This window comes from Meleagris gallopavo, chromosome 3 (genome assembly GCF_905368555.1).
Source record: "Meleagris gallopavo chromosome 3, MGAL_WU_HG_1.1, whole genome shotgun sequence".
Taxonomy (NCBI): domain Eukaryota; kingdom Metazoa; phylum Chordata; class Aves; order Galliformes; family Phasianidae; genus Meleagris; species Meleagris gallopavo.
Genome location: NC_139406.1, coordinates 48,883,282 through 48,904,355, shown reverse-complemented (window position 1 = coordinate 48,904,355; position 21,074 = coordinate 48,883,282). Strand labels below are relative to the sequence as shown.

Below are 21,074 nucleotides of genomic sequence, written 5' to 3'. Positions count from 1 at the left end.
CTGTCTCTTATATTAACAAGATCTGTTGCTGTTAGAGGCTTTTGATTGCTTATGCAGTGTTCTCACCGTCTTTTCTTGCTGAGTGCTTTCCCATTTTACCATAGCGCAGGAGCTCCCTGCTTGTGTTTTAGCTCTGAGAGCACGTGGTGCAGTCAAGCTGCCTCTCCAAGGCAGCAGAGCATAAACACGCAGATCTGATCAAAACTTCTGCCGCTATAGGAAAACTGACTATGTTAGGCTTGTTGTATTCTTTGCAATCATTAACTGAATAGGAATTTTGATTCTACAGGCTCTGGTAATCTCTGTGTGTCAGCTGAAGGTACTGAACTGGAGACACTTAATTTGGGCAACATTTTCTTTTACTGCAGTTTTTAAGAGCAACAAATGGCATACTGCATCAATGTCTTCTGAGGCTGCTTTGAAAACTTGAGTTCTTTTACTGTAATTCTGAAGACATACCTGGTCTAAAACGTGTACATTTCTCCTTCTCCATGTTCCCTCTGAAAAGCTTAAGTTCTTTGCTAATACGAAGAATTTTAATGCTTCTTAGTGGCATAACTGGACAATTAAGAACAGCTTGTGCAGTAAATGTGCTCCACATAGGAAATAGTCTTTCTCATGCTATTTAAGGGAGAAAAGAGAAATAATATTAAGCAATATCTTATAGCACATAAGACATTGTAAAATTGATTCTTTTTTATTAGAGATGAGTACCGAAGCAGAACAGCAGCTTCTCCATGATGCTAGAAATGGAAATGCTGAAGAAGTTAAGCAGCTGTTGGATACCATGAGCAAAGGAGAAATAATCTTCGACATCAACTGTAAAGGTTAGTAGCCCTCCTCAAATGGTTGTGAACTCACTGCTAAAGCTACAGATAGAGGAATTGTCACTAATAGTATAACCCTGCTTTCTTTGGAATACCCAATAGATTAATGTAAAACACTGATACAAGTGTTTTTACCCCTTGACTCTTAAGGCTGTACTTAGGTAGAGAGGATACTGTAGGGTAGAGAGCATAAAAACAGAGTACAGAAAAATGTACATAAACTCTCTGAGTAATCCACAGGAGATAAAATGTCAACAAGATAAAAGAATTGGTATCTCTTTCTGCCTATATTCAAGCTTATACCAACTTTGAAGCTTTATAATGGTAAATAAAACAGACCATGGTGCCAGGGGATGGTTCAGGGAGGTATGGAGTCTCCGTGAAGGCTACTGATCAGGTACTGTATTTGCTCTGCTAGATAGGATTTTTAAGCCTGCGTTTCATCCCTGTGTAGTAACAGCAGCAACATTTCTTGCCACATGTGAGAATGTTTGGGATAAACATACAGGTTTTGCAGTTAGCAGTACACGAAGTCTCTTGGGGAAAGAAAGTAAAACTGCCAGTTATCTGTGTCTGAGTCTTTGGCCAGTATTAAAATTCTGCATGTGCATAGCTAACAGTTACAGCTAAGCAGTTTGCTTACTGAGTGTTAAAATTTCAAACGGTCTGGATTAGCAAGCTTGCCAGCAGTAGCAGAATGCTCTATTTCTTTATTCATTTAGTAGCTTTATGTTTCTTTACCTGAGTGTGTTTCTGGTTGCTTCAAAAAAGTGAATGTATATCTCACTCTTTTTACACAGGCTGGTATTTCATTGTTTAACTGTTGGGAGAGCTGAGACAATAGTTCTACACACAGATGGAGAAGAAAGCAGCTGTGCTAGCTTTCAGCCATAACAAAAGAACACCTGGCCCTAGAGAGCAGGAAAAGCTGTTATCCAAACAAACTGTTGCTTTCTTAGCTCTAGTTCTTAATCATCAGTTTACTCATCCATTTGTTTGAAAACTCAAAAACTGTGTTTTTCCAGTAGTTAATGTGCCCATCTCAGAAAAACGTGTTGTGTATAAAATCCAGACCCTTTGTGCTTCATCATTAGGGAGCTAGTTCATAATTTAAAAGGAAGCTAGGCACGAGATGAGATAGAATCCTCATTCCTCACAACTATGTTCTCTGCTAATAGTGGTAGTGTGTAAACAGCTAGAATATAAAAACAAAACCAACCATCTTAAACTTTGTTCTACACTGAAAAATAAGTTGCTGAATTCTTTTGTGCTTAGAAAAGCTTCTCAGGTATGTTCTTAAGCATAATCTAAAGTGAAGAAAACACAATGAAATGGTATAATATGCAGCCCTGTAGTGTGTCAGACATATTTCTCTCTAGTCAATATTTCTGCTCAAAGTTGAGTTGTTAGTATTGTGAAAGTCAGTAGGTGGGTAGAGGAGATTGAACTAATAAAGGGAGATAACTGTATCATGGGCTGCATGAAAAGAGCGGAGGACCAGCAGGGACAGGGAAGTGACTGTCCCTCTCTACTCTGCTCCTGTAAGGTCCCATCTGGAGTACTGTGTCCAGATCTAGGGCCCACCACAGAGAGGATGTGGAGCTGTTGGAGCGGATCCATGAAGATGGTCAAAGGGCTGGAGCACCTCCTCTATGAAGAAAGGTTGAGGGAACTGGGATTGTTTAGCTTGGAGAAAACTCCCAGACCTCATTGCAGCCTTTTAGTGCTTGAAGGGGGCTTTGTAAACAGGAGAAGGACTGACTTTTTACGTGGGTAGATAGTGATAGGACAAGAGGGAACGGTTTTAAACTAAAAGAAGGGAGAATGAAGGTTAGATGATACGAAAAAATTCTTTAGTCAGAGGGCAGTGAGGTGTTGGCACTGCTGCCCAGAGAAGCTGTGGATGCCCTGTCGCTGGACACGTTCCAAGCCAGGTTGGATGGGGCCCTGGGCAGCTTGATCTAGTGGGGACAGCCCTGCCCACATCAGGGGCTGGAACTGGGTGGGCTTTAAGATCTCCTCCAACCCAAACCATTCTGTGATTCTATGATAGAAGATGCTTAGCTGTTTATCCTTTAGTTCAGCAAGGCATGGCTAGCCAACTAATACAGGCTAGCTAATGTCTGTGAAACTAGAGGGAATGTGTTAGAGATTCTTTGTGTGTAAAAAAAAAAAAAAAGAGAATAAATCTGAATATGAAATCTGTATGCAGTGAAATCTCTTATGTTCTGATTCTTTTAAATTAGAGGGGAGAAGTGCCACTAAAATGCTCTTTGTAGAAACTGTTCTGGTTGTGTGATACCTCAGAGTTGAATCTCTCTTCTTCTGTAGTCACTTTTTGGAAACCCTCTTTCAATTCACTCTCTTCCAGTGGAGTACCCTGTTGGAAATAGTCTAAAACAAATTGGATTCTGATAGCCTCCACTGTCTCCTCATTACCAAAACTACTGTGTATTGCTATAAATCCCAATCTGTTGGGTAATACTGGATAGTAATTAGACAACTACATGATAATCATCTAAAACACAGCCCTAAATCTCTCTTTTACTTTGTCTCTTGTGCTTCTGTCAGTGCCTTCTGGATAATTACAGTTCTCCCTTGAAAGTCAGGATATAGGGATGGTCTTCAGTGCTGTAGCGGTTCCTTCAGGAGCTAATGCAATGATGCTTGGCTAACAGGAATGAAGTACATCTAGAGCAGGTGGGTGGCTGTGCAGGAGGCAGTGTAAACTTCTTCTGAGCGTGCCTTGGAAGACTCAAGTCTGAGAGATTTCTGTGCCTGGGTGTGAAAGCCTACCTTCAACATCTTGGAAAAAATGTCTGGTGTTCCGAAGCTGTACTCTAGATGCGCAACACAAAGTCTAACAACAGTGTTGCCAAACATCCAGGTGTCAGACAGGAGGAAAGGGGGGAGTACAAACTCAGACTTTGCATACTAGTTGTGCTGTGGCTGGGTTCTGGCCAGTCAGTGCTTGCAGATAAGCAAGATGTGCTTGACGATAATCTAGCTGAATGATGTGAATTCCCATTTCCAGTTTTCTCAGCTCACCAGCATTAAAGGAAGATACCCTGCATAAAAACAAGACCAAGCCAGGGTTTCATCCAAAACAGTCGTTCTTTCAAAGGCCACCTATGTTATTCATTCTTCTTAAATACAGCAGAAGTGTAAACGTGGAGTGAGTGCAGAACAAGGGTTTCTGGCACATTATTGGATGAGAACTGCAAATCTGGACAGGTTTCTGAATTTTTATGACTGGATTCCTTGGCAGCAGCATTCTCTCCTCAGTACTGAAACTGAGGGCTATCTTGGACTAATTGTGTGACCCCTTTCTGTTGTGTTTGGAAGAACTTTTTGTTCCACTAGACTGAGGGATGAATGATGTCCATTTATTGTGTCATTCAGTATTTGTAGGCCCGGAGTTGGTCATCCCCACATTGTTTATCTTCTGTGGTACTTGAGCCCATCGGTCATGCAGGGCATAAACAACTGTAGGCTGGAAGGAATGAGGGGAAAATTAAATCTGGAGCAGTGGGAGGATCTGAGGAAAAAAAGGAAACAAATAATGAAAGAAATAGCTAATGAAGGATAGAAATATTAGCTGGAAACCACTACAAGAAATAGAAAACTATTTCATCTATGCACCGCATTCTAATGTTATTTTGTAAAATGAGAGCAGAAAGAGAATGATGAACCCCAAAGGGCAGCATTTTTTTTTTTGTGGCTAGTGGCTTATCTCCTTGTGACAAATTTAAGCCATGCATCTTCCCAACTTCAACACTTGAGGATGCATGAAAAGAAACAACATGAGGATCACAGTAACTTAAAACATTTTCTAATGCCTCATTTTTTAATTTTGCTTCCAAAAAGACTGATAGCTTTTAGGTGGCACTCCAAATGCTGTGTGAATGCTTAGTAAAAACGAAGCACAATCCAGCTTTTCATAACACAATTGAGTATTGTAAATGGAAATTAACAGGACTTTGTCAACTTAGTAGTAATTTCTAATGCTTTAATATCTTGATTTTTTTAAGGAGTGATTGTATAATTCTAATCATACAGCCCATCCTCCAGGACATACTGTACTTTTAAACTGTCTTTAAGAAAGACTTTGTGGATTGAAATGGGTTACTTTTCAAACCACGTAATAGCTTAGATCATATGATTGATGCTTTCAGCTTCCTTGTTCTTCTGTTACTTGAACATGTGCAAACCTTCATGCACGTGGCAACATCTTTGTGCTGTTTGTGACCAAAACTTAATTTACTGATTCTGTTTTGTGTCTCTTAGGAAGAAGTAAATCTAATATGGGTTGGACACCTCTTCACCTTGCATGCTACTTTGGACATGCTGTTGTGGTAGAGGATTTGCTGAAGGTATATTTCTGTTTACCTCTGTGTAAAAGGCAGGAAACTTTGTTATTCTCAAAGCATTTTGTATTTATTCATTTATTTATATCTGCATATAGTAAGCCAGCATCTCATAGTAATAATACAAATGTTTCAAGGGCCTAAGTTATCTTCCTGAAAAATGTAAGTATTTTATTTAGGCAATTTCACTTACTGTGTTGTAGGAAAGGGCAAAATGTTTTAAGTGCTGCAGTCTGTTACCTAATTTAAATTTTGCATAGAAATGTTTGCAGAGTTCTGTGCAGAGTTACTTGTAGGCATTTTTTTTTCTCTAGGCATATGTTAATGTAGATCGACTCTTTCTTTCTTCTGTCTTTGAAATGACAAACTGTTGATCTTGCCTTCCATTATTTAAGAGAGGATTACAAACAGGAGGGGAATCAACTTTTTATAAGGGTAGACAGTGATAGGACAAGGGAGAATGGTTTTAAGCTCAAAAGAGGGAAGGTTTAGGTTAGATGTCAGGGGGAAGTTCTTTACAGAGATAGTGGCAAGGTACTGGAACAGGCTGCCTGGAAGGGTTATGGGTGCTCTGTCCCCGGAGGTGCTCAAGGCCAGGTTGGATGGGGACCTGGGCAGCCCGGTATAGTACCAGATCTGGAGGTTGGTGGCCCTGTTTGTGGCAGGGTGTTTGGAACATGATGATCCCTGAGTTCCCTTCCAAACTGAGTCATTCTATGATTCTATGATTTGTGGTAAAACTGACCTATTTTTTTCTTCATAGTCATGTCTGCACTTTGTTTTGAGATATTTTTGGCTGAGTATGGTGTTTTCTTTATTTTTTTTTTTAGATAGGTACCATCTTAATGCTGACGTGGGTTTTCAGGTGAAAGAGCCACAATAGGTGCCTAGAAACACTGCCATTTGTTAATCTGGCAGAACCAGGAGGCAGATGCTACTGCATGTATTCACCTATAATATATATATGTATGTGCGTTTTCCATTACTATTCCAGTACTTTCAGTGAGTTTTAAAACAACATTAAAAAGCAAAAAACACCAAAAAATCCCTATAGATTATTAAGCTCATTTGTTATGCTTATTTTCTGTTTACTACGTTCTCAAAAGAGAGAGAGCTGGCTGGGGGAAAATATGCACAGGAAGCTTTTCCTTTTTGAAGCAATATACAGAATTCTGGCTATGACTCTTGCATACATACTTTGTTTCCAGCATGGTTCTATTAGAGTTCCGATCTCATTTGCCATGAGACCTGTACTGGTGTCCTGTCTTTCCCCACTCCATTTAATCAGAGAGAATAGCTGTGCAGTTCCTGTTTGAGGGATACTTAGACATCTTTTGCTTTTGCTGTTTAGGCTGGTGCAGTTGTGAATGTGCTGAATGACATGGGAGACACTCCACTCCATCGTGCAGCTTTCACAGGACGTAAGGTAAAGCATGTTGCCTTTTTGAAGCCTCACCCATAGGTTTGTTAAAGGAAATCCAGCTAGTAAGATTTATTTCAAAATGCTGTTTTGCAGTGTGTTTCTAAAAATGACTTGCTGTCATCTGTTTTGGTACAGTGTGCTCAAAAGAACAAGGCACATTGCATAGCTGCTATAACTGTCCGAAACAAAAACATAGCACAAATGTCTTCCTTTCCTGAAGGCAGGAAAAGACTGGTCTGTATTGATTTGGGTTTGTTGTTGTTGTTTTTGTGGTATACTTTGTCACATCTCTTTTAGCTGCTGTTGGTGACAATGTTGCTGGCAGACAGAGAAAGAAGTAGTAGTATTTGTCTTCTATGCACTGTGCATCAGCTGTGTGGCTAAACTAACTGATGCCTGTGCTCTGCTTTTGCTGTGTACACCAGAGGAAACATTTAAGCATGGCACTGCTGTAGCTGCAGGTGTTAATTACGGTGTGGAAAACAGTGTAGAAAATCTCTCATGTACTGCTGAAGTAAAACAGGTTAATCTGTGTTTGTGCCTGGTATGCCTGATGCAGTAAGAAGAGTAGGAATTGTTCTTCTTAACTAAATGCATATCTGCTTAGAGAGATACTACTGTATTTTAATATTTTGAAGGGCTGAAAATGTAAATTAGGACACATTGGTCCACTTGGTGTCTGTAAGTGTAGTTTCTCCATAGAAAACTAGAACTGGAGAGCTTCTTACAGGTCTGTGGTATGAGACTAATTTGATCTGTTCCCTGCTTCCTGCCATCATTCCCAGTCTAGCAGTACCTCTGTGGATAATCTTTTGGCTCTACTGAAAGGGTGAGTGTTTGATCACAAGATTTCTCAAGAGCCAGTGGTACTATTTTTTTCTATCAAATACAGCATTTATACTGGCTACCCAGGCATGTTTTTGAATAAGAGTCAGTCTGTTCAGCCATACTCCCATCAGCTTCCTCAGCCTGACTAATGTGGAAGTGAAAGTCACAGTTAATTCTCTCCTCAGCCTCTCTAAAACATTCCTTCCTGTTTTTGTAAGTGATGATAGACAGTTTTGCAGCTCTTCTTACAGGATGTCAAAAGCTGGATTCTGGCCTCACCATAACTGGAATAGATAAGCAATGTTTTTTCAAATTCCTTTCCAGGAGGTGGTGATGTTACTCTTGCAGTATAATGCTGATGCTTCTATTGTTAATGGGAGTGGAGAAACAGCAAAAGAAGTTACTCATGATAAAGACATAAGGAATATGTTGGAAGGTAACTTTAATAGGTTATAGACTTTTTTAACAGTTGTACCTTCTAAAAGCTGTTCTTTTCTGACAAATTACAGAAGTTCAGTTGAATTTTCTCTTCACATTTTGTCATTAGAAATAACTTCAGTTTTTTTCCTGAAGTTCTGATGGATTATTTGTTATGGTACTTCTGCAAATGATTTGGAGAGTAAAGTATTATAAATCCCGATAGTATTATTCAAGTAAATATTTCAGTTCTGCTGAATCCTTGCTACAGCTCTGAACGGGTATATAGCAGTCAAAGCTGTAGCACCCTGGAAAAGGAAAAACTGAAGTCAAGAATACTAAGTGGCTTTGTCAACAGGATTGCAAACTGTTCAGAATTTTGCTCCTTAACAAAGGTGACCTAGTATTAGATCAAGTTTAGAGCTTGCTGTTGTTGCAGTCTTGAAAGTTACCCCAAATGAAGAGTGGAATGGAAACAAAACAGCTTTCCCCATATTTCTTCTACCATCTTTTAGGTGTTGAAAGTGAGGGGGATAATGTCCAAATACTTGCACAGGCACTTGCATGTATAGTTTTGGAGATTTCAAGATCTGCTGCCTCCTGGTATTACTATGAACTGCTCCTAAATACTGTTGAAGTGCTGTGTCCTATGCAACAGATTGTGTAGGTAAAAGATGATCTCTTCTGATTTGCCATTCAAATGCACAGTTAACAGTCCTTTCCAGTACTGATCTGCTGGATTGTTAGAGGAGAATAGAACTTCTGAGTGATGAGAGGAATAGAAGAGAAACTGAGAGGAACACAAGGAAGATCTGATGGGGCTGACATGTAGTTTTCCTGCTTTCTGTTTTACTAGAGGGTGTAGTTGGGCTGTAAGTGTATAAAAATAATGAAAGTATGTGTGTATTTGTATATGCACTTGCACATCTTTTCAACTATCACAGTTTTATACATCAGATTTTTGCTCTGACTCTGGCTTTTCTAAGTAAATATCCCTCTTTTATCTATCCCAAATAAATAATACTAGAAATGCTTCCTCTTTCCTTCTCCAGGCTTTGAAGCTGTAGGGTCTCATATAGATAACATTTTATCCTATGTTATTTTTTTAACAGCAGTTGAAAGGACGCAAGAAAGGAAGCTGGAAGAAGAACTCTTAGGAGCAGCAAGAGATGGGGAAACAGGGAAACTGTCTGCTTTGGTAAGATTTCAAGTTCTTCTAATACTTCACTGTCAAGTGGTTGAAGCCATAACGCTAATGTACAAATAACATGACATTTGGCCTTACATTTTGAAATGCTGTGACCTCAGAGAGTGAGTGCTCTGCACTGTATTGTGTAGGTAAGATGTTGAGGCATTTTTGTTGAAAACCATTGTTTTGCAACCTTCAAAATCTTTGATGTTAGTTTCCCAAGTAGTCTTCATATAGTTAAAAATTCCGATGTAATAGTTCTGGATCTCCTGACACAAGCTTGTTATTGTGGATACCTTAATGTCATTTTTACAAGTATATGTTTTCACTGTCGTATGACCTCTATTTTCAGTCTTGGAAGTAGGCCTTTGTCAGTACTGTCCATCACAGCTGAAGTTTCTTGTTTTTAACATTCATCTGCATAATACAATTCCATGATGAGAAACACTTAAACTTCTTATGTACTTTACTGTGTGCTCGTAGTAATTTAAACTGATGGTACTGTGAGACTTTCATGGTTAGAGAAGAAGAATTACAGAATTGAGGTTGGAAGGTGCCTCTGCAAAGCATCTAGTCCAACTCCTGTTTGAAGAGCAGTTGGTTACAGGGCTGCTGGGAACCATATAAAATTGGATTTTGATTGTTTTAGTGCTTGAAATCAAGTTATTTTTGAGAGTGCCAACATTCTCCTGGAAGTAAGATGTGTAGTGTGAAATATTTTTCACCTGATTGGCTTCCTTAGTCTTAAAAGGTAATGCATCAGAACAGTCTGAATGTTCTATTTACTTTTATGGAAAATGCACAAATGTGAGATTCTGAAAGCCAACATGTGCTTAGGAACTCAAGTATTTAAGACTTCATTGTTAAAGAGGTTGTACTTCTGCAAGCTGTCTCTTCCTGACTTTTTTTGTCTCAATCACACAGTTACTCTAATCTCCAGTTTCCACTTAGTTAGACTTATACAAACAGTTCTACTGCATTCTTAACAGACTGCCTGTAGTAGGAACTTTTAAATAGCCCAGAACAGCTGTGTCACCAAGACTGGCAGGCCTTCCACTCTGCCTAATGAAATTCTTGTTCTCTGAAACTAGGTGGCCACACAAACTTATTTTGGATTTACTACTGGCCTGTGCTAACTTTCAGACTGTACCTGGAAGTCTTCCACAAATAGCAGTAAATCTTGGCTCGGGCCAAAAATCTGAAAGGGCTATGCCAGCAATGTAGATGACTGAACTGCAGTCCTGGAGAATTCTCTCTGGCACTGTGCAGCTTAGCAGGCTAACAGCTTCTGAGCAGAGCAGTAGGGGTGAGAGGAGAATAGGATGTAGAAAACTAGGGAGTCTCCTACTATAGCTGAACACTTTCCTTGACTGCTGTAGTGCTCGTCCTTCTCAGAACATGCTATGTACCTGCTTCATTGCCAGGCCTATGCTGAAGTGTTCTAGTTAGGAATGGATAGCTTTAAAAAGGATGAAGGTGACATCTGGAGAGGGAGGAAAACTGATATGCAAACCAGTCTCCTTTTTTTTTTTTTATTTTTTTTCCCAGTTAAACAAGCCCAAACCGCCTGATATCAATTGTGTGGATCAGATGGGGAACACACCTTTGCATTGTGCAGCATACCGTGCTCACAAACACTGCGCATTGAAACTTCTAAAAAATGGAGCAGATCCTAAAATAAGAAATAAAAATGGTGAGTACCAAATGAAAGTGTATAAAATGTTAAGTGTCAGTCTACTCTTAACAGCTTCCATAAGGTATGTTACTTACCACTTAATGCCCAATAAATGGGGAGGTTGGTGGCTCTACCTGTGGCAGGGGGGTTGGAGTTTCATGATCCTTGATGTCCCAAGGCTATTCTGTGATTCTGTTCAAAGAAAATCTGAGAGTGCTTGCAAGCGTTGCATCACTAGTATAGGAAGCCCAACTCTGGCTAAATTGCAGGTGTACAAACTGCAGCAAAATATTTACCATACAAGCTTTTATATTCCTAGCTTGGTTATTTCTATAAAGTTTATGTGTTGTCTATCTTAATCATGAAGAAACTCATGGCTTTTGCTTTCTTAACGCTAAACACCAAACATTGGGACACTGGTAATAAAAGTGATACAATTAAAGACATGACCCAGAAAAAGTGACCCTTCAGAAAAGTGCTTCTAATGAAAGCATGTCCAGGAAATCTTTATACAGATGTTACTTAAACTGTACTTGTCATCTGATAAACGATGCCTCTATTTTGATATTTCTGAATGTTTAAAACTGGTTTACATGGCTGAATGTTAAAAACAAACAAATGGCTAAGAGCAAAGGTCCTATCTGTGGCCAGTGGAACTCTTGTAGAGCAGTTCATTGCAGTGAAATACAGAGTACTTTTGCATTTTCTGCTCCTTAGGGTTTTATGCTCCCTAACTTAAATCTCTGTGGGACTAATGGGATATATACAGGGTGGTTATTTTAAGCTGATTGCACTTAGGTTTATTTGCATCAAATTCTCATGCCTCATCTTGGTTACTGAACAGATCAGACACCCCTTGATCTAGCCCAAGGTGCAGAAATGAAGCTAATACTGGGAGGTAAAACCGGAAAGGTAAGAACTTTTATACCCATTTAAAATGCCACTTGCTCAGGCTGTCAGTTTGGAGCATTCCTATATAAGCTTTAATTTCTCTGCAGGTTATCAACAAACCACTGAGACGATACGAAGGTCTCCTATGGAAGGTATATCTTATTTCTTTTTCTAAAATAGTTTATAACATATCCAAGTGTGTCATTTTCTATGCTTAACTAAGAGTTGTTGAATGCGGGAGCCTTTCGATAATGCATTTGTTAAATGACATAACTTTTTACTTGAGTATACTGAATCAGTTATAAATGGACTGTCTGAGTGTAGCTATATTTATGGCACTCTGATCTTAATCTTTAATCTTTGCAGACCTTTGTAAGTTTTCTTCTGTGTAAATTTTCCTATATATTCACACGTAAATATAATACAAGGAACTGTTTGTGAGATGTAAAATTCTACAGTTCAATATCTTAATGTGTTTTGTTCTCTTTTGATCTTATAAAATACAATTGTATGATAAATAACAATCCCTGTAGTATTTAAAAAATAAATTAGTATTTCAGTCCTTACTGAACAGCAGGCTCAGCAGAACTTTCATCTTCAGACATTTCTAAAAAAAGGAAGTATTCTCAGATTGTTATGACCACCAAGATATGTAGCACATAAAATTGTAGCTCATAAGGAAAACGTTGATTGCTTTTAAGTAACTCTTCAGTTGTCAAGCTTACCCGTTCCTGTGTTCGGGTTTCTTTAGAGCTCACGATTTTTTGGTTGGAGACTTTACTGGATAGTACTAGAGCATGGAGTCCTTTCCTGGTATCGAAGACAGTAAGTTCTGTGCTTGAATTTCTGATAAGTAAATTTAAATAATTCCCATCTTCATGTTATTAAATCTCTTTTTCTTTCAAAGAGCTGATGCAGTAAATAATGAGCATCGTCAGGGATGCAAGCATCTAACACAAGCTGTGTGCACGGTAGGAAGTGAATTAAGACCTGTAATTCCTGCTTTTGATGGTGTTTTTTTTGTTGTTTTTTTTTTGGTGGTGGTGGTGTTCTATACTTAATGAAAACTTCAGCTAGATTGCTAAGCATGTCTATTATTACTAATAATAATTAAGAAAAAAGGCTTGTGCTGTTGCAAGAAACAATGATTCTTGTCAAACAAAGTATTCTATGTGCCTTTTCAGCTCTTCCACTTCTTTCCAAAGTCTTGAGGACTTAAACGAGTATAAGACTTCCTGATAGCATGCCTCCTTAGACATTGTTGTGTACAACAGTGATTTTAGAGCATGTAATAGAGAACAGCAAATAACTAACTCCTCCTCATAGCTATCACATGCTATTTGTAACTGAATGTGTGATTTGATCTTCTCAGTTAAGGAACTGATGAGTTCTTAAGAAGTTTTTTCAAATCACTTTCAATTCAGATATGCTTGTGGGCATCCCTTTTGGGAAAGGATGGAGGGAAGACTAGGCTGAATATGTAGGTGTGACAATCCACCTCTTGGGAGGAAATATTTCAGAATTCCTGACCACTGGAGTGTTTGAGAGGAAAAGAAAGGTGTGTACTGCACAGAAGGATGAAGTTCTCAAGGGGGATGCATTTAGGATAATCTCAGTGCTTTTTATAGAGCTAACATGTCCTTGTTCTATGAACTGGCGCCACGAGCTCTGTTACTCATGCTCTTGTATAAAAAATCATTCTTGCCTTTCTATACCTTACAAATTCCTCAAATTTGATAGCTTTGCATCATTGCTGAGATGTCTGAATCAGGTGGTACTCTGCAAATATATTATCTTGACGTAAAGAACCTCTGTCTTTTCATTCATGAAGTAGAAGACTGCACTTTTTATACTCTGCAAAATTATTCTAAGAAAGCTTTTTGTAAAACTTTACCTAGTTTGCCTCAAATCTGAGGCAAAAACTTTTGAGTTACAGTAATTCCTCAGCCTTACCTTCTCTTAAGAAACAGTTTTCTAACTGATGTATTACACTCATTTTGTCCCTTTTCTCCATTGCTTTAGGTAAAATCTACAGACAGTTGCTTCTTTTCTGTCAGGTGTTTTGATGACACAGTTCATCGTTTCAAGATCCCTAAAAACAATCTTCCATCTCATACTAGAGAGGTAATAATGAACCTTTATCAAAGGCCTTAAGATGTAATAATTTCTATAATGTAAACAATTTGCATACAGCTAGCTATGGATGCATTAGTGGCAGATTTGGTGTCTTTCAGGACTTGGTAATGTAAATGTATATATTGAATATTTTAGCATGACCATAGATTATGTTGCAAAAATTGGCATATTGTCACCTTTAAAATTAGTTTCCAATTATTTTCCAATCTCATGCTTGTAATATGATTTGTAGGTTAACTTTCTCTTTAACTTCTCCATCTGATAGATTTCTACTGTAACTTTGTTCTGTTGTTCTTTTTGTCATACTTTGTTATTCTCAAATAAAAGAATGCTTGATACATTCTACTCTAGCTGGTCTCCTAGATGAATGATATTAAAAAAAAAAATTTGATCTGAAACAGTTGAATAACTTTTTGTTTGTAGGGATTTTTGTAGTGAAGTTACTACTGCACTTCTGTAGGTTACTAACCAGAGGTAAGTGAGGGTGAAGGCATCTGGAATATTGTGCCCAGTTCTGAGTCCCCACTTGGAGAGGCATAGGGATATACTGGAGACAGCCCAGTAGAGGGCCACTACAATGATTAAAGGGACTGGAGTAGCTCTTTTGTGGGGAGAGGCTGAGGGAGCTGGGATTGTTCAGCCTGGGGGAGACTGGTGGGGAGAGGGGTCTTGTCATATCTGTAAATATCTGAAGATAGAGCACACAGAGGACAGAGAGAGGTTCTGTTCAGTGCCAGGACAAGAGGCAATGAGCACAAACTGAAATACAACTGAAGATCTTTAAATAAATAACATAGTGATGGAGCACTGGCACTGATTGCCTGGAGTGATTGTGGGGTCTTGATCCTTGGAGATATTCAGAAGCTGCCTGAATATGGTCTTTGGGTCAGCCTGCTATAGGTGATACTGCTTGAGCAGGGAGCTTGGACCATGTGACTTCCAGAGGTCCCTTCTAATTTCAACCTCTCTGTAATTCTATGAACAGGAAAAGAATCTACCTCTTAGTTATGGCAGTACCTGAAGTTTTGTAAGCAGCTGCCTTCTGCATGACATTGTCACAGGGATCTTGATGTCTGAACAGAGAACCAAAGGCATAAGATACATTCCCTATAGTCTTTTATTAGTTGATGTGACATGTGTGAATTTGGACAGACTTGGAGGTGGTAGGCATTTGTACTGAGTATGATCAGTTAAGTCCTAGTAGCAGTCTGAGCATGTTGTAACTTCTCTTGAATAAATTGTAACTTTTTGTAGTTTCTTTTCAACTTGTTAATGTCTCATTTTACTAATGAATATATTACATCAATAGAACACTTTTTTTTCTTTACGTTTATGCTGCTGCCTTCCAGGGATGACCTTTGAAATGTTTTTAACTTTGTTTTTCTGATCAGAGTTGGCTAGAAGCAATAGAAGACCACTCTGCATACAGCACTCACTACTGCACACAGGAGCAGCTGAGTAGCGATGATGAGGAAGATGATTCAGTATCTGTTACAGACCTACAAGAAACACTGAAAGTATGTACTGAATACTTACTTGTCTCATGCATTTAGGCAATGGTAGACTAGTGCTATTCCATGCAGGGATACTTCAGTGTACTTTTGGTCGAAATTTATTGATTCATCCTTCCCAGTGGTGCAAAAATGTTGCCTTTATGTCCTGCACTTCATACTGTGATATTTTCCCATTTAGACTGTATGTTTAAAATGTTATGTTTATTGTAGCTGTGGAGTGAGGTTTCCCAGTTTTACCAATGCTACCAGAAGGTAAAGAGAGTTGTTTGAAATTTTCAGCCAGGAGAGGGAGCCCTGTGTACTATACTTGTCCTGCAGCTTTGATGTTACCAAAGCTAACTTTCAGCTATATGCATGCAGTGAAATAGTGTAAAATTGAGGTCACATCAGGTACATTGTACAGTGATTCTTCAGACCTCTGGTGTAAATGAGTTGTCTTCCATTACTCTAGCATCCAGGCTGTGATTCTAGCTTTTTGTCATATACATGCTTAAAAAAAAAAAAAACCAAAGCCTTTTACTTTAAGGGGAAGTAAACAAAAATTCTGACACTGCAGTGCAAAAAAAAAACCAACAAAAAATCTTCGTGTGACTGAGCACCAAATGTCTTATACCTCACCTTTTGGTACAAGAACTCAAAACATTTCATGGAATAAAGGAGATTAGAGGATAACTGATACTGGTAGTTTCCAGCAGCATACTGAAGAAGATGTTGTCAGTAGATGAATGTCTCCAAGTTCACATGGAGACCTGAGATTTGATCTTGGAATGGGTTCCTGTATATATCTGTACTTGCCGTATGCCAGTTAAATTGTGTTTTGCTTACTCTTGTGTTCCTGATCAAAGAGCAAGCATGGCTCTTCCTGGGTTTTCAAGCTTTTATTGAGAAAGTGGGTGGGGGAAGAATTGGAAAAGCAGATCATACATAGAAACTTCTAGTTTTGGTTTGTTATACTAATTTAAACAAAAGCTGGTTGTAATGCAATGTGCATAAATCTGATTGCTTTTGTCTTTTAAAGTAACTTTCAAGTTACTTTCAGTTTTAACTTACCAATCTGTCACTAGGAATCTTTGTTAATATTTAATACTTTCCAAATTTAAAATTTTCAGTGTACTTAAGAGAACATACTTATACTTTACCTAGAACAAGACTCATCTGAAATTGCTGTCCATTCTCTCTTTCAGAAAGCACAAGCATGCCAACAAAGACTCAGTAAAGAGATTTCAGACTTTCTTGCAATGGTTAAATCTTTGGATGTTACAAAAGGTAAAAATTGCTTTTATGAAAAACAGTTACTAGGCAACTCAATTTTTTTTCTGCTAAGCAACACGTGCTTTAATTTCACTGAAATTATGTATTCAAGCTCCTAAAAATTTAACTGTTTTCCTCACTTAAACAGATTCAAATGAAGTAATGTGATTATAATTGCGAGTAACTAAGAATTCAGATCTGCAGAAACAAATAATTGTGTTGATTTGAAACAAAATTTACTTTTATTACTTTAAATGTAATAAAATTATCCTTAGATATAGTGGTTGCTTTTAAAAACCATAGTTGGTTGTTTACTGCAAAGTGTAAGATTCCTCTGAAAGGTGCAAACAGCTCGTGTAGCTTTTCCCTCATAGAATTTGTGTTTTAGCAAGTAAAAACACATTGGAAGCTGGGACATAATAAACAGGATGTGAAATGAAATTAAAAAACTATACAGGGAAATGGAGGCATGGTGTGATGGGATGTATTCCACAGACCTCAGCCATGAGTTTCTTGCCAGCTTAGAAGTATCAGGCTTCCTTTTAAATAATAAATCTTAAAATGACATTTACCTGAGACTTCCACAGTATAAGTGACTAAGAATAGCAGGTTAAGCTGTTAAAGATTAGAATGCCTTAAATGTGTACAGAAGTTCCTCATGTATTAAACACACCAAGATATCCATCAAGAAGTTTTAACTGTTGCTTCTTTGCAACTCAGTCTTATTTACACATTGTGACTAAAATTTAGGAAGCTCAAACTAGAGAGCAGCTTGTTTATCTGTGCAAGTCCACAGACCATAATAGAATAGCAGTTTTGGGAGGGAAAATTTTTCTTTTTCCATCCCTGTTCCCACTCAAAAGGAGTTGTTTTTCCTTTTGCCAATTGGATTGGTTACTGTGTGTGATGTTAACCTGTCGTCTTGCTCTAACTGAATACACTGAGCTTTTACTTCCCAAAGAAAGTTAAACTTTTATAATACTTATGAATCTTTTATTGGGAAGACTATGTAATTCATAATACAAGAAGACAACTATCTTAGAATCACAGAATGTTTTTGAGTTGAAAAGGACCTGAAAGACCATCTGGTTCCTACCCCCTACTGCGGTTGGGGTTGCCACCTACTGATCAAACTATCCAGGGCCCCGTCCAACCTGGCCTTGTATGCCTCCAGGAATGAGGCACAGCTTCTCTGGGTGACCTGTTCTAGTGCCTGATGACCCCCTGAGTAAAGAATTTCCTCCTAACATTTAACCTAAATTTCACCTCTTCTAGTTTAGAGCTGTTACCCCTTGTCTTGTCACTATGCTCCCTAATGAAAGTCTCTTTTCATAATTCCCATAGGCCCCCTCTATGTACTGAAAGACGATTATATAAGGCCTTCCCAGAACCTTCTCTTCTCTAGGCTAAACAATCCCAACTCTCTTCTCCTCCCTTCGTAGCAAAGATGTACCAGAATTCCAGTCATCCTCATACCCCTCCTCTGGACCTACTCTCAACAGGTCCACACCCTTATGCTGGGAGCTGCAGAGCTGAATGCAGTACTCCACATGAGGTCTCACAAGAGCAGAGAACCACATCTCTTGACCTGCTAGCTATAGTTTCTTTGATGCAGCCCAGGATACAGTTGGCCCTCTGGGCTGCAACTGTGTATTGCCAACTCATGTTGATTTTTTTTTTTTTTTCTTTTTTTTTTTTTCCCCCACCACTACCCCCAAGTCCTTCACTATAGAGCTTCTTTCAGTTCACCTATTGCTCAGCCTCTGGGATTGCTCAAACCTACATGCAGTGCCGTACACTTGGTCATGTTGAACTGCATGTTGATCACTGGGGCCTGTCTCTTGAGCCTATCAAGGTCCTTCTGGATTACAACCTTTGCCTCCAGTGTGTTGACCGCACCACTCTGCAATGTCATCTCAAGTATGCTGAGAATGCACTGAATCTCACTGTCTATGTCACTGGCAAAGTATTTAAATAATACTAGATGTTAAATAATTATTCACACAATTTGAAAATTAGTATTGAGGAACATCCCTTTGGCAGATAAGGGAATTTCCTCTGACCTCATCATGTTGACCTGAAAATTCAGTGAGGAATTTAGCTTTTTTCTAAAAATATACAATTTTAACAAACAAAACCAGTATAAAACAAAATAAGATACTGTCTTTCCAAGAAACTGCTCATTTTGGCAAATGAGTAAGTTCCTGTTTTCCTACTAATGAGTATCTAACTTCATGGGTCAGTGAACTGTTTATAGATTCATGCATTATCTCCATAGCTCTCAACAGAAAACTGCTAGAGTTCTCCCAGTTCTCTCACAGAATCATGCAGATTCACAGAATGGCCAGGATTGGAAGGGATCTCAAGGATCATGAATCTCCAACCCCCCTGCCACATGCAGGGCCACCAACCTCCCCATTTAATACTACACCAGGCTGCCCAGAGCCCCATCCAGTCTGGCCTTGAACACCTTCAGGGACGGAGCATCCACAACCTCTCTGGGCAGCCTCACATTGGATGTCTTTAAAGTATTTGAGTCCAGGTGCTTTATGCCAAGAGCGCAAATTTCTGGGCTAGAAGTCCTTTTGTATTCAACTGCTGAAAGCCTTTGAGTAATATAAAATTGCTTTACTAGGGCTAAATACTTCAAATTCTTTCCCTGGATGTCTATCAACATGCTATTCTAAATCCAGGTATCTTTAAGGTTTATCCATATTTATTACAAATATCTTTCCAGCTCCTGCATTGAGTGTGTTGCACCTCTTTGTAGATGTCCAAGCATGTGGACTGATAATTCCAGTGAATTATGAGCTTCTTCTAGTGAATTAGTGAGCTTTGGTATCAGAGCACGTATTCGCATAGTAATGGTCTTTGCCTTGTGTTCTACACAATTTGCAAAATAAATTCAAGAGGATATTTTAAAACTGTCATCACCAGACGTCATATCTTTACTTGTGTGACATCAATTTGAAGTACCCTTTATTAAATGATGTCAGCTGATCTTGGAAGCTGAAACCACTATGGAGGCACTGAGCTTAATTTCAACTAATATGCTTCCTTGAGAGAATGGTTTGCTTGACTTCTGAGGAATTGTTGCACTTCTCAAAAACTGAAATATGAACTCAAATATAAAAGAATTGGGGCCTGTTCTTTGGATTTTCACAGTGTACTTCTGGTTCTAGGCATAAAGTCCCTGATGTAAATGGTCGTAATGATGCCAACTTACATTTTGCTGTCTATGGAAGCCATATGACTTATCTAGGAAACATCTCCATAAAAATGAGATCTCATTTCTCTTTTATTGTTCAGTATCATTATAGCTGCCCATCTGTTTTTTGTTTTTTTTTTTCCAAAACTAAATCTTTAGCTGTATTGTTGCAAGCTTTTTGTCTCCTGTATTGTGTAAGTACTGTGATAGAAGGAAAAAAAATCCTATATTTCTCACATTAACAAATATTAAACCAATGTTTAGTGTCCTTTGTATTTGAATTCTGGTTCCTCACAACTCTGAAGCTCTTAAATGTAGACAAAGATTAAAAGGAGATTGTTGCTAATCCATCTACCAGTGTCTTGCTGCTAGTTTGCCACCTCAGCTTCCCAAGCCGTGCTGAAAGAGAAACTCAATCCATTCATATGCTACTTATGCCAATACTGTGTAAAGGATGCAAAAGAAAGAACTTACCTTACTTTCCTCGGTGCTACTTTTGCTTGTTCTTTCCTTATGGAGAACGAACACCACCTTCCTGTAGAATATGCATGTTATGTCTTTAGAAAAAGAAATAATTAAAAGGATCCTCTAGTTCATCATGCTCCATTAAAGCCACTAATTCTTTGATGTTTTCAGGTATATCTTCTCCTCTACTGCAAAAAGTTGATGTGGTCTCTGAAGTATCCCAGGAAACTTGTGAGGCCCTGGCTGACTGCCTCAACCTATTCACAAAGCAGGAAGGGGTATGTATTTGTGCTTGTGGCGTTTTATAAAGGGTCTGAATAGCTTGGTATATTTTGCTAGCTGCCTTCTTAAAATGATTTAAAAAATAATAAAACCTGATTTTGTAGGCAAACTGTCCTTTCACATGCTGAATGTTTAATAAAAACTCGCTATTCTAAGGAGTAGCTCAGTTCCTCTACAAAGGGATATCTTAGTATTGAGCATACAGAAGAATCTCAGATTTTGCTTGCAAACTGCTGCTTATAATGTTCAAACTGAATGCTTGAATTCAAGAAAGCAGTTGTCTTGCTTATTCAAAGGTTAAAATATTGAGAAAAATCATTTTTTATGTGTGTTGGCTAACTGAAGTGTTGAAGAGTGTTGCTTCTGAATTTGTTATTCAGACCATGTGCTTAGTGGGTGTACAAATGCTATCTGTTGAACTTCTGGCTTTTCCAGTGACAAATCCCTTGTATGGTGTTAAACAAATGCTTCAGTTAGGGAATATGTGATACACTGATTAAATCCTGGGGTGGGAGGGAAATTTGGTGTTTTTACCACTCTAGAAGACACTGTGATACTTGGAATAAATTTATCTTGCTGTGTGGCGGTAACAGTAATGCTT

The 21,074-nt window shown here is 38.5% G+C and overlaps 1 protein-coding gene across 5 annotated transcripts in view; it reads left to right on the top strand.

Annotated features, from left to right (window-relative positions):
* The window catches only part of OSBPL1A (oxysterol binding protein like 1A), a 72,997-nt gene that overhangs the window by 3,652 nt on the left and 48,271 nt on the right, over positions 1-21,074 (top strand). For 4 of the 5 annotated variants that reach the window (XM_085220897.1, XM_085220896.1, XM_010708836.4 and 1 more), the window contains 14 exons: positions 705-827; positions 5,115-5,200; positions 6,546-6,620; positions 7,770-7,881; positions 8,975-9,060; positions 10,600-10,744; positions 11,571-11,638; positions 11,725-11,769; positions 12,369-12,442; positions 12,525-12,588; positions 13,640-13,741; positions 15,145-15,270; positions 16,452-16,533; positions 20,363-20,469. In XM_085220897.1, coding sequence (XP_085077023.1) covers positions 707-827; positions 5,115-5,200; positions 6,546-6,620; positions 7,770-7,881; positions 8,975-9,060; positions 10,600-10,744; positions 11,571-11,638; positions 11,725-11,769; positions 12,369-12,442; positions 12,525-12,588; positions 13,640-13,741; positions 15,145-15,270; positions 16,452-16,533; positions 20,363-20,469 — 1,293 coding nt within the window. In that variant the 5' untranslated portion in view covers positions 705-706. Of the gene's footprint in view, positions 1-195; positions 320-704; positions 828-5,114; positions 5,201-6,545; positions 6,621-7,769; positions 7,882-8,974; positions 9,061-10,599; positions 10,745-11,570; positions 11,639-11,724; positions 11,770-12,368; positions 12,443-12,524; positions 12,589-13,639; positions 13,742-15,144; positions 15,271-16,451; positions 16,534-20,362; positions 20,470-21,074 lie in introns of those variants that run through there. The other variant, XM_085220899.1, reaches the window with a different exon arrangement.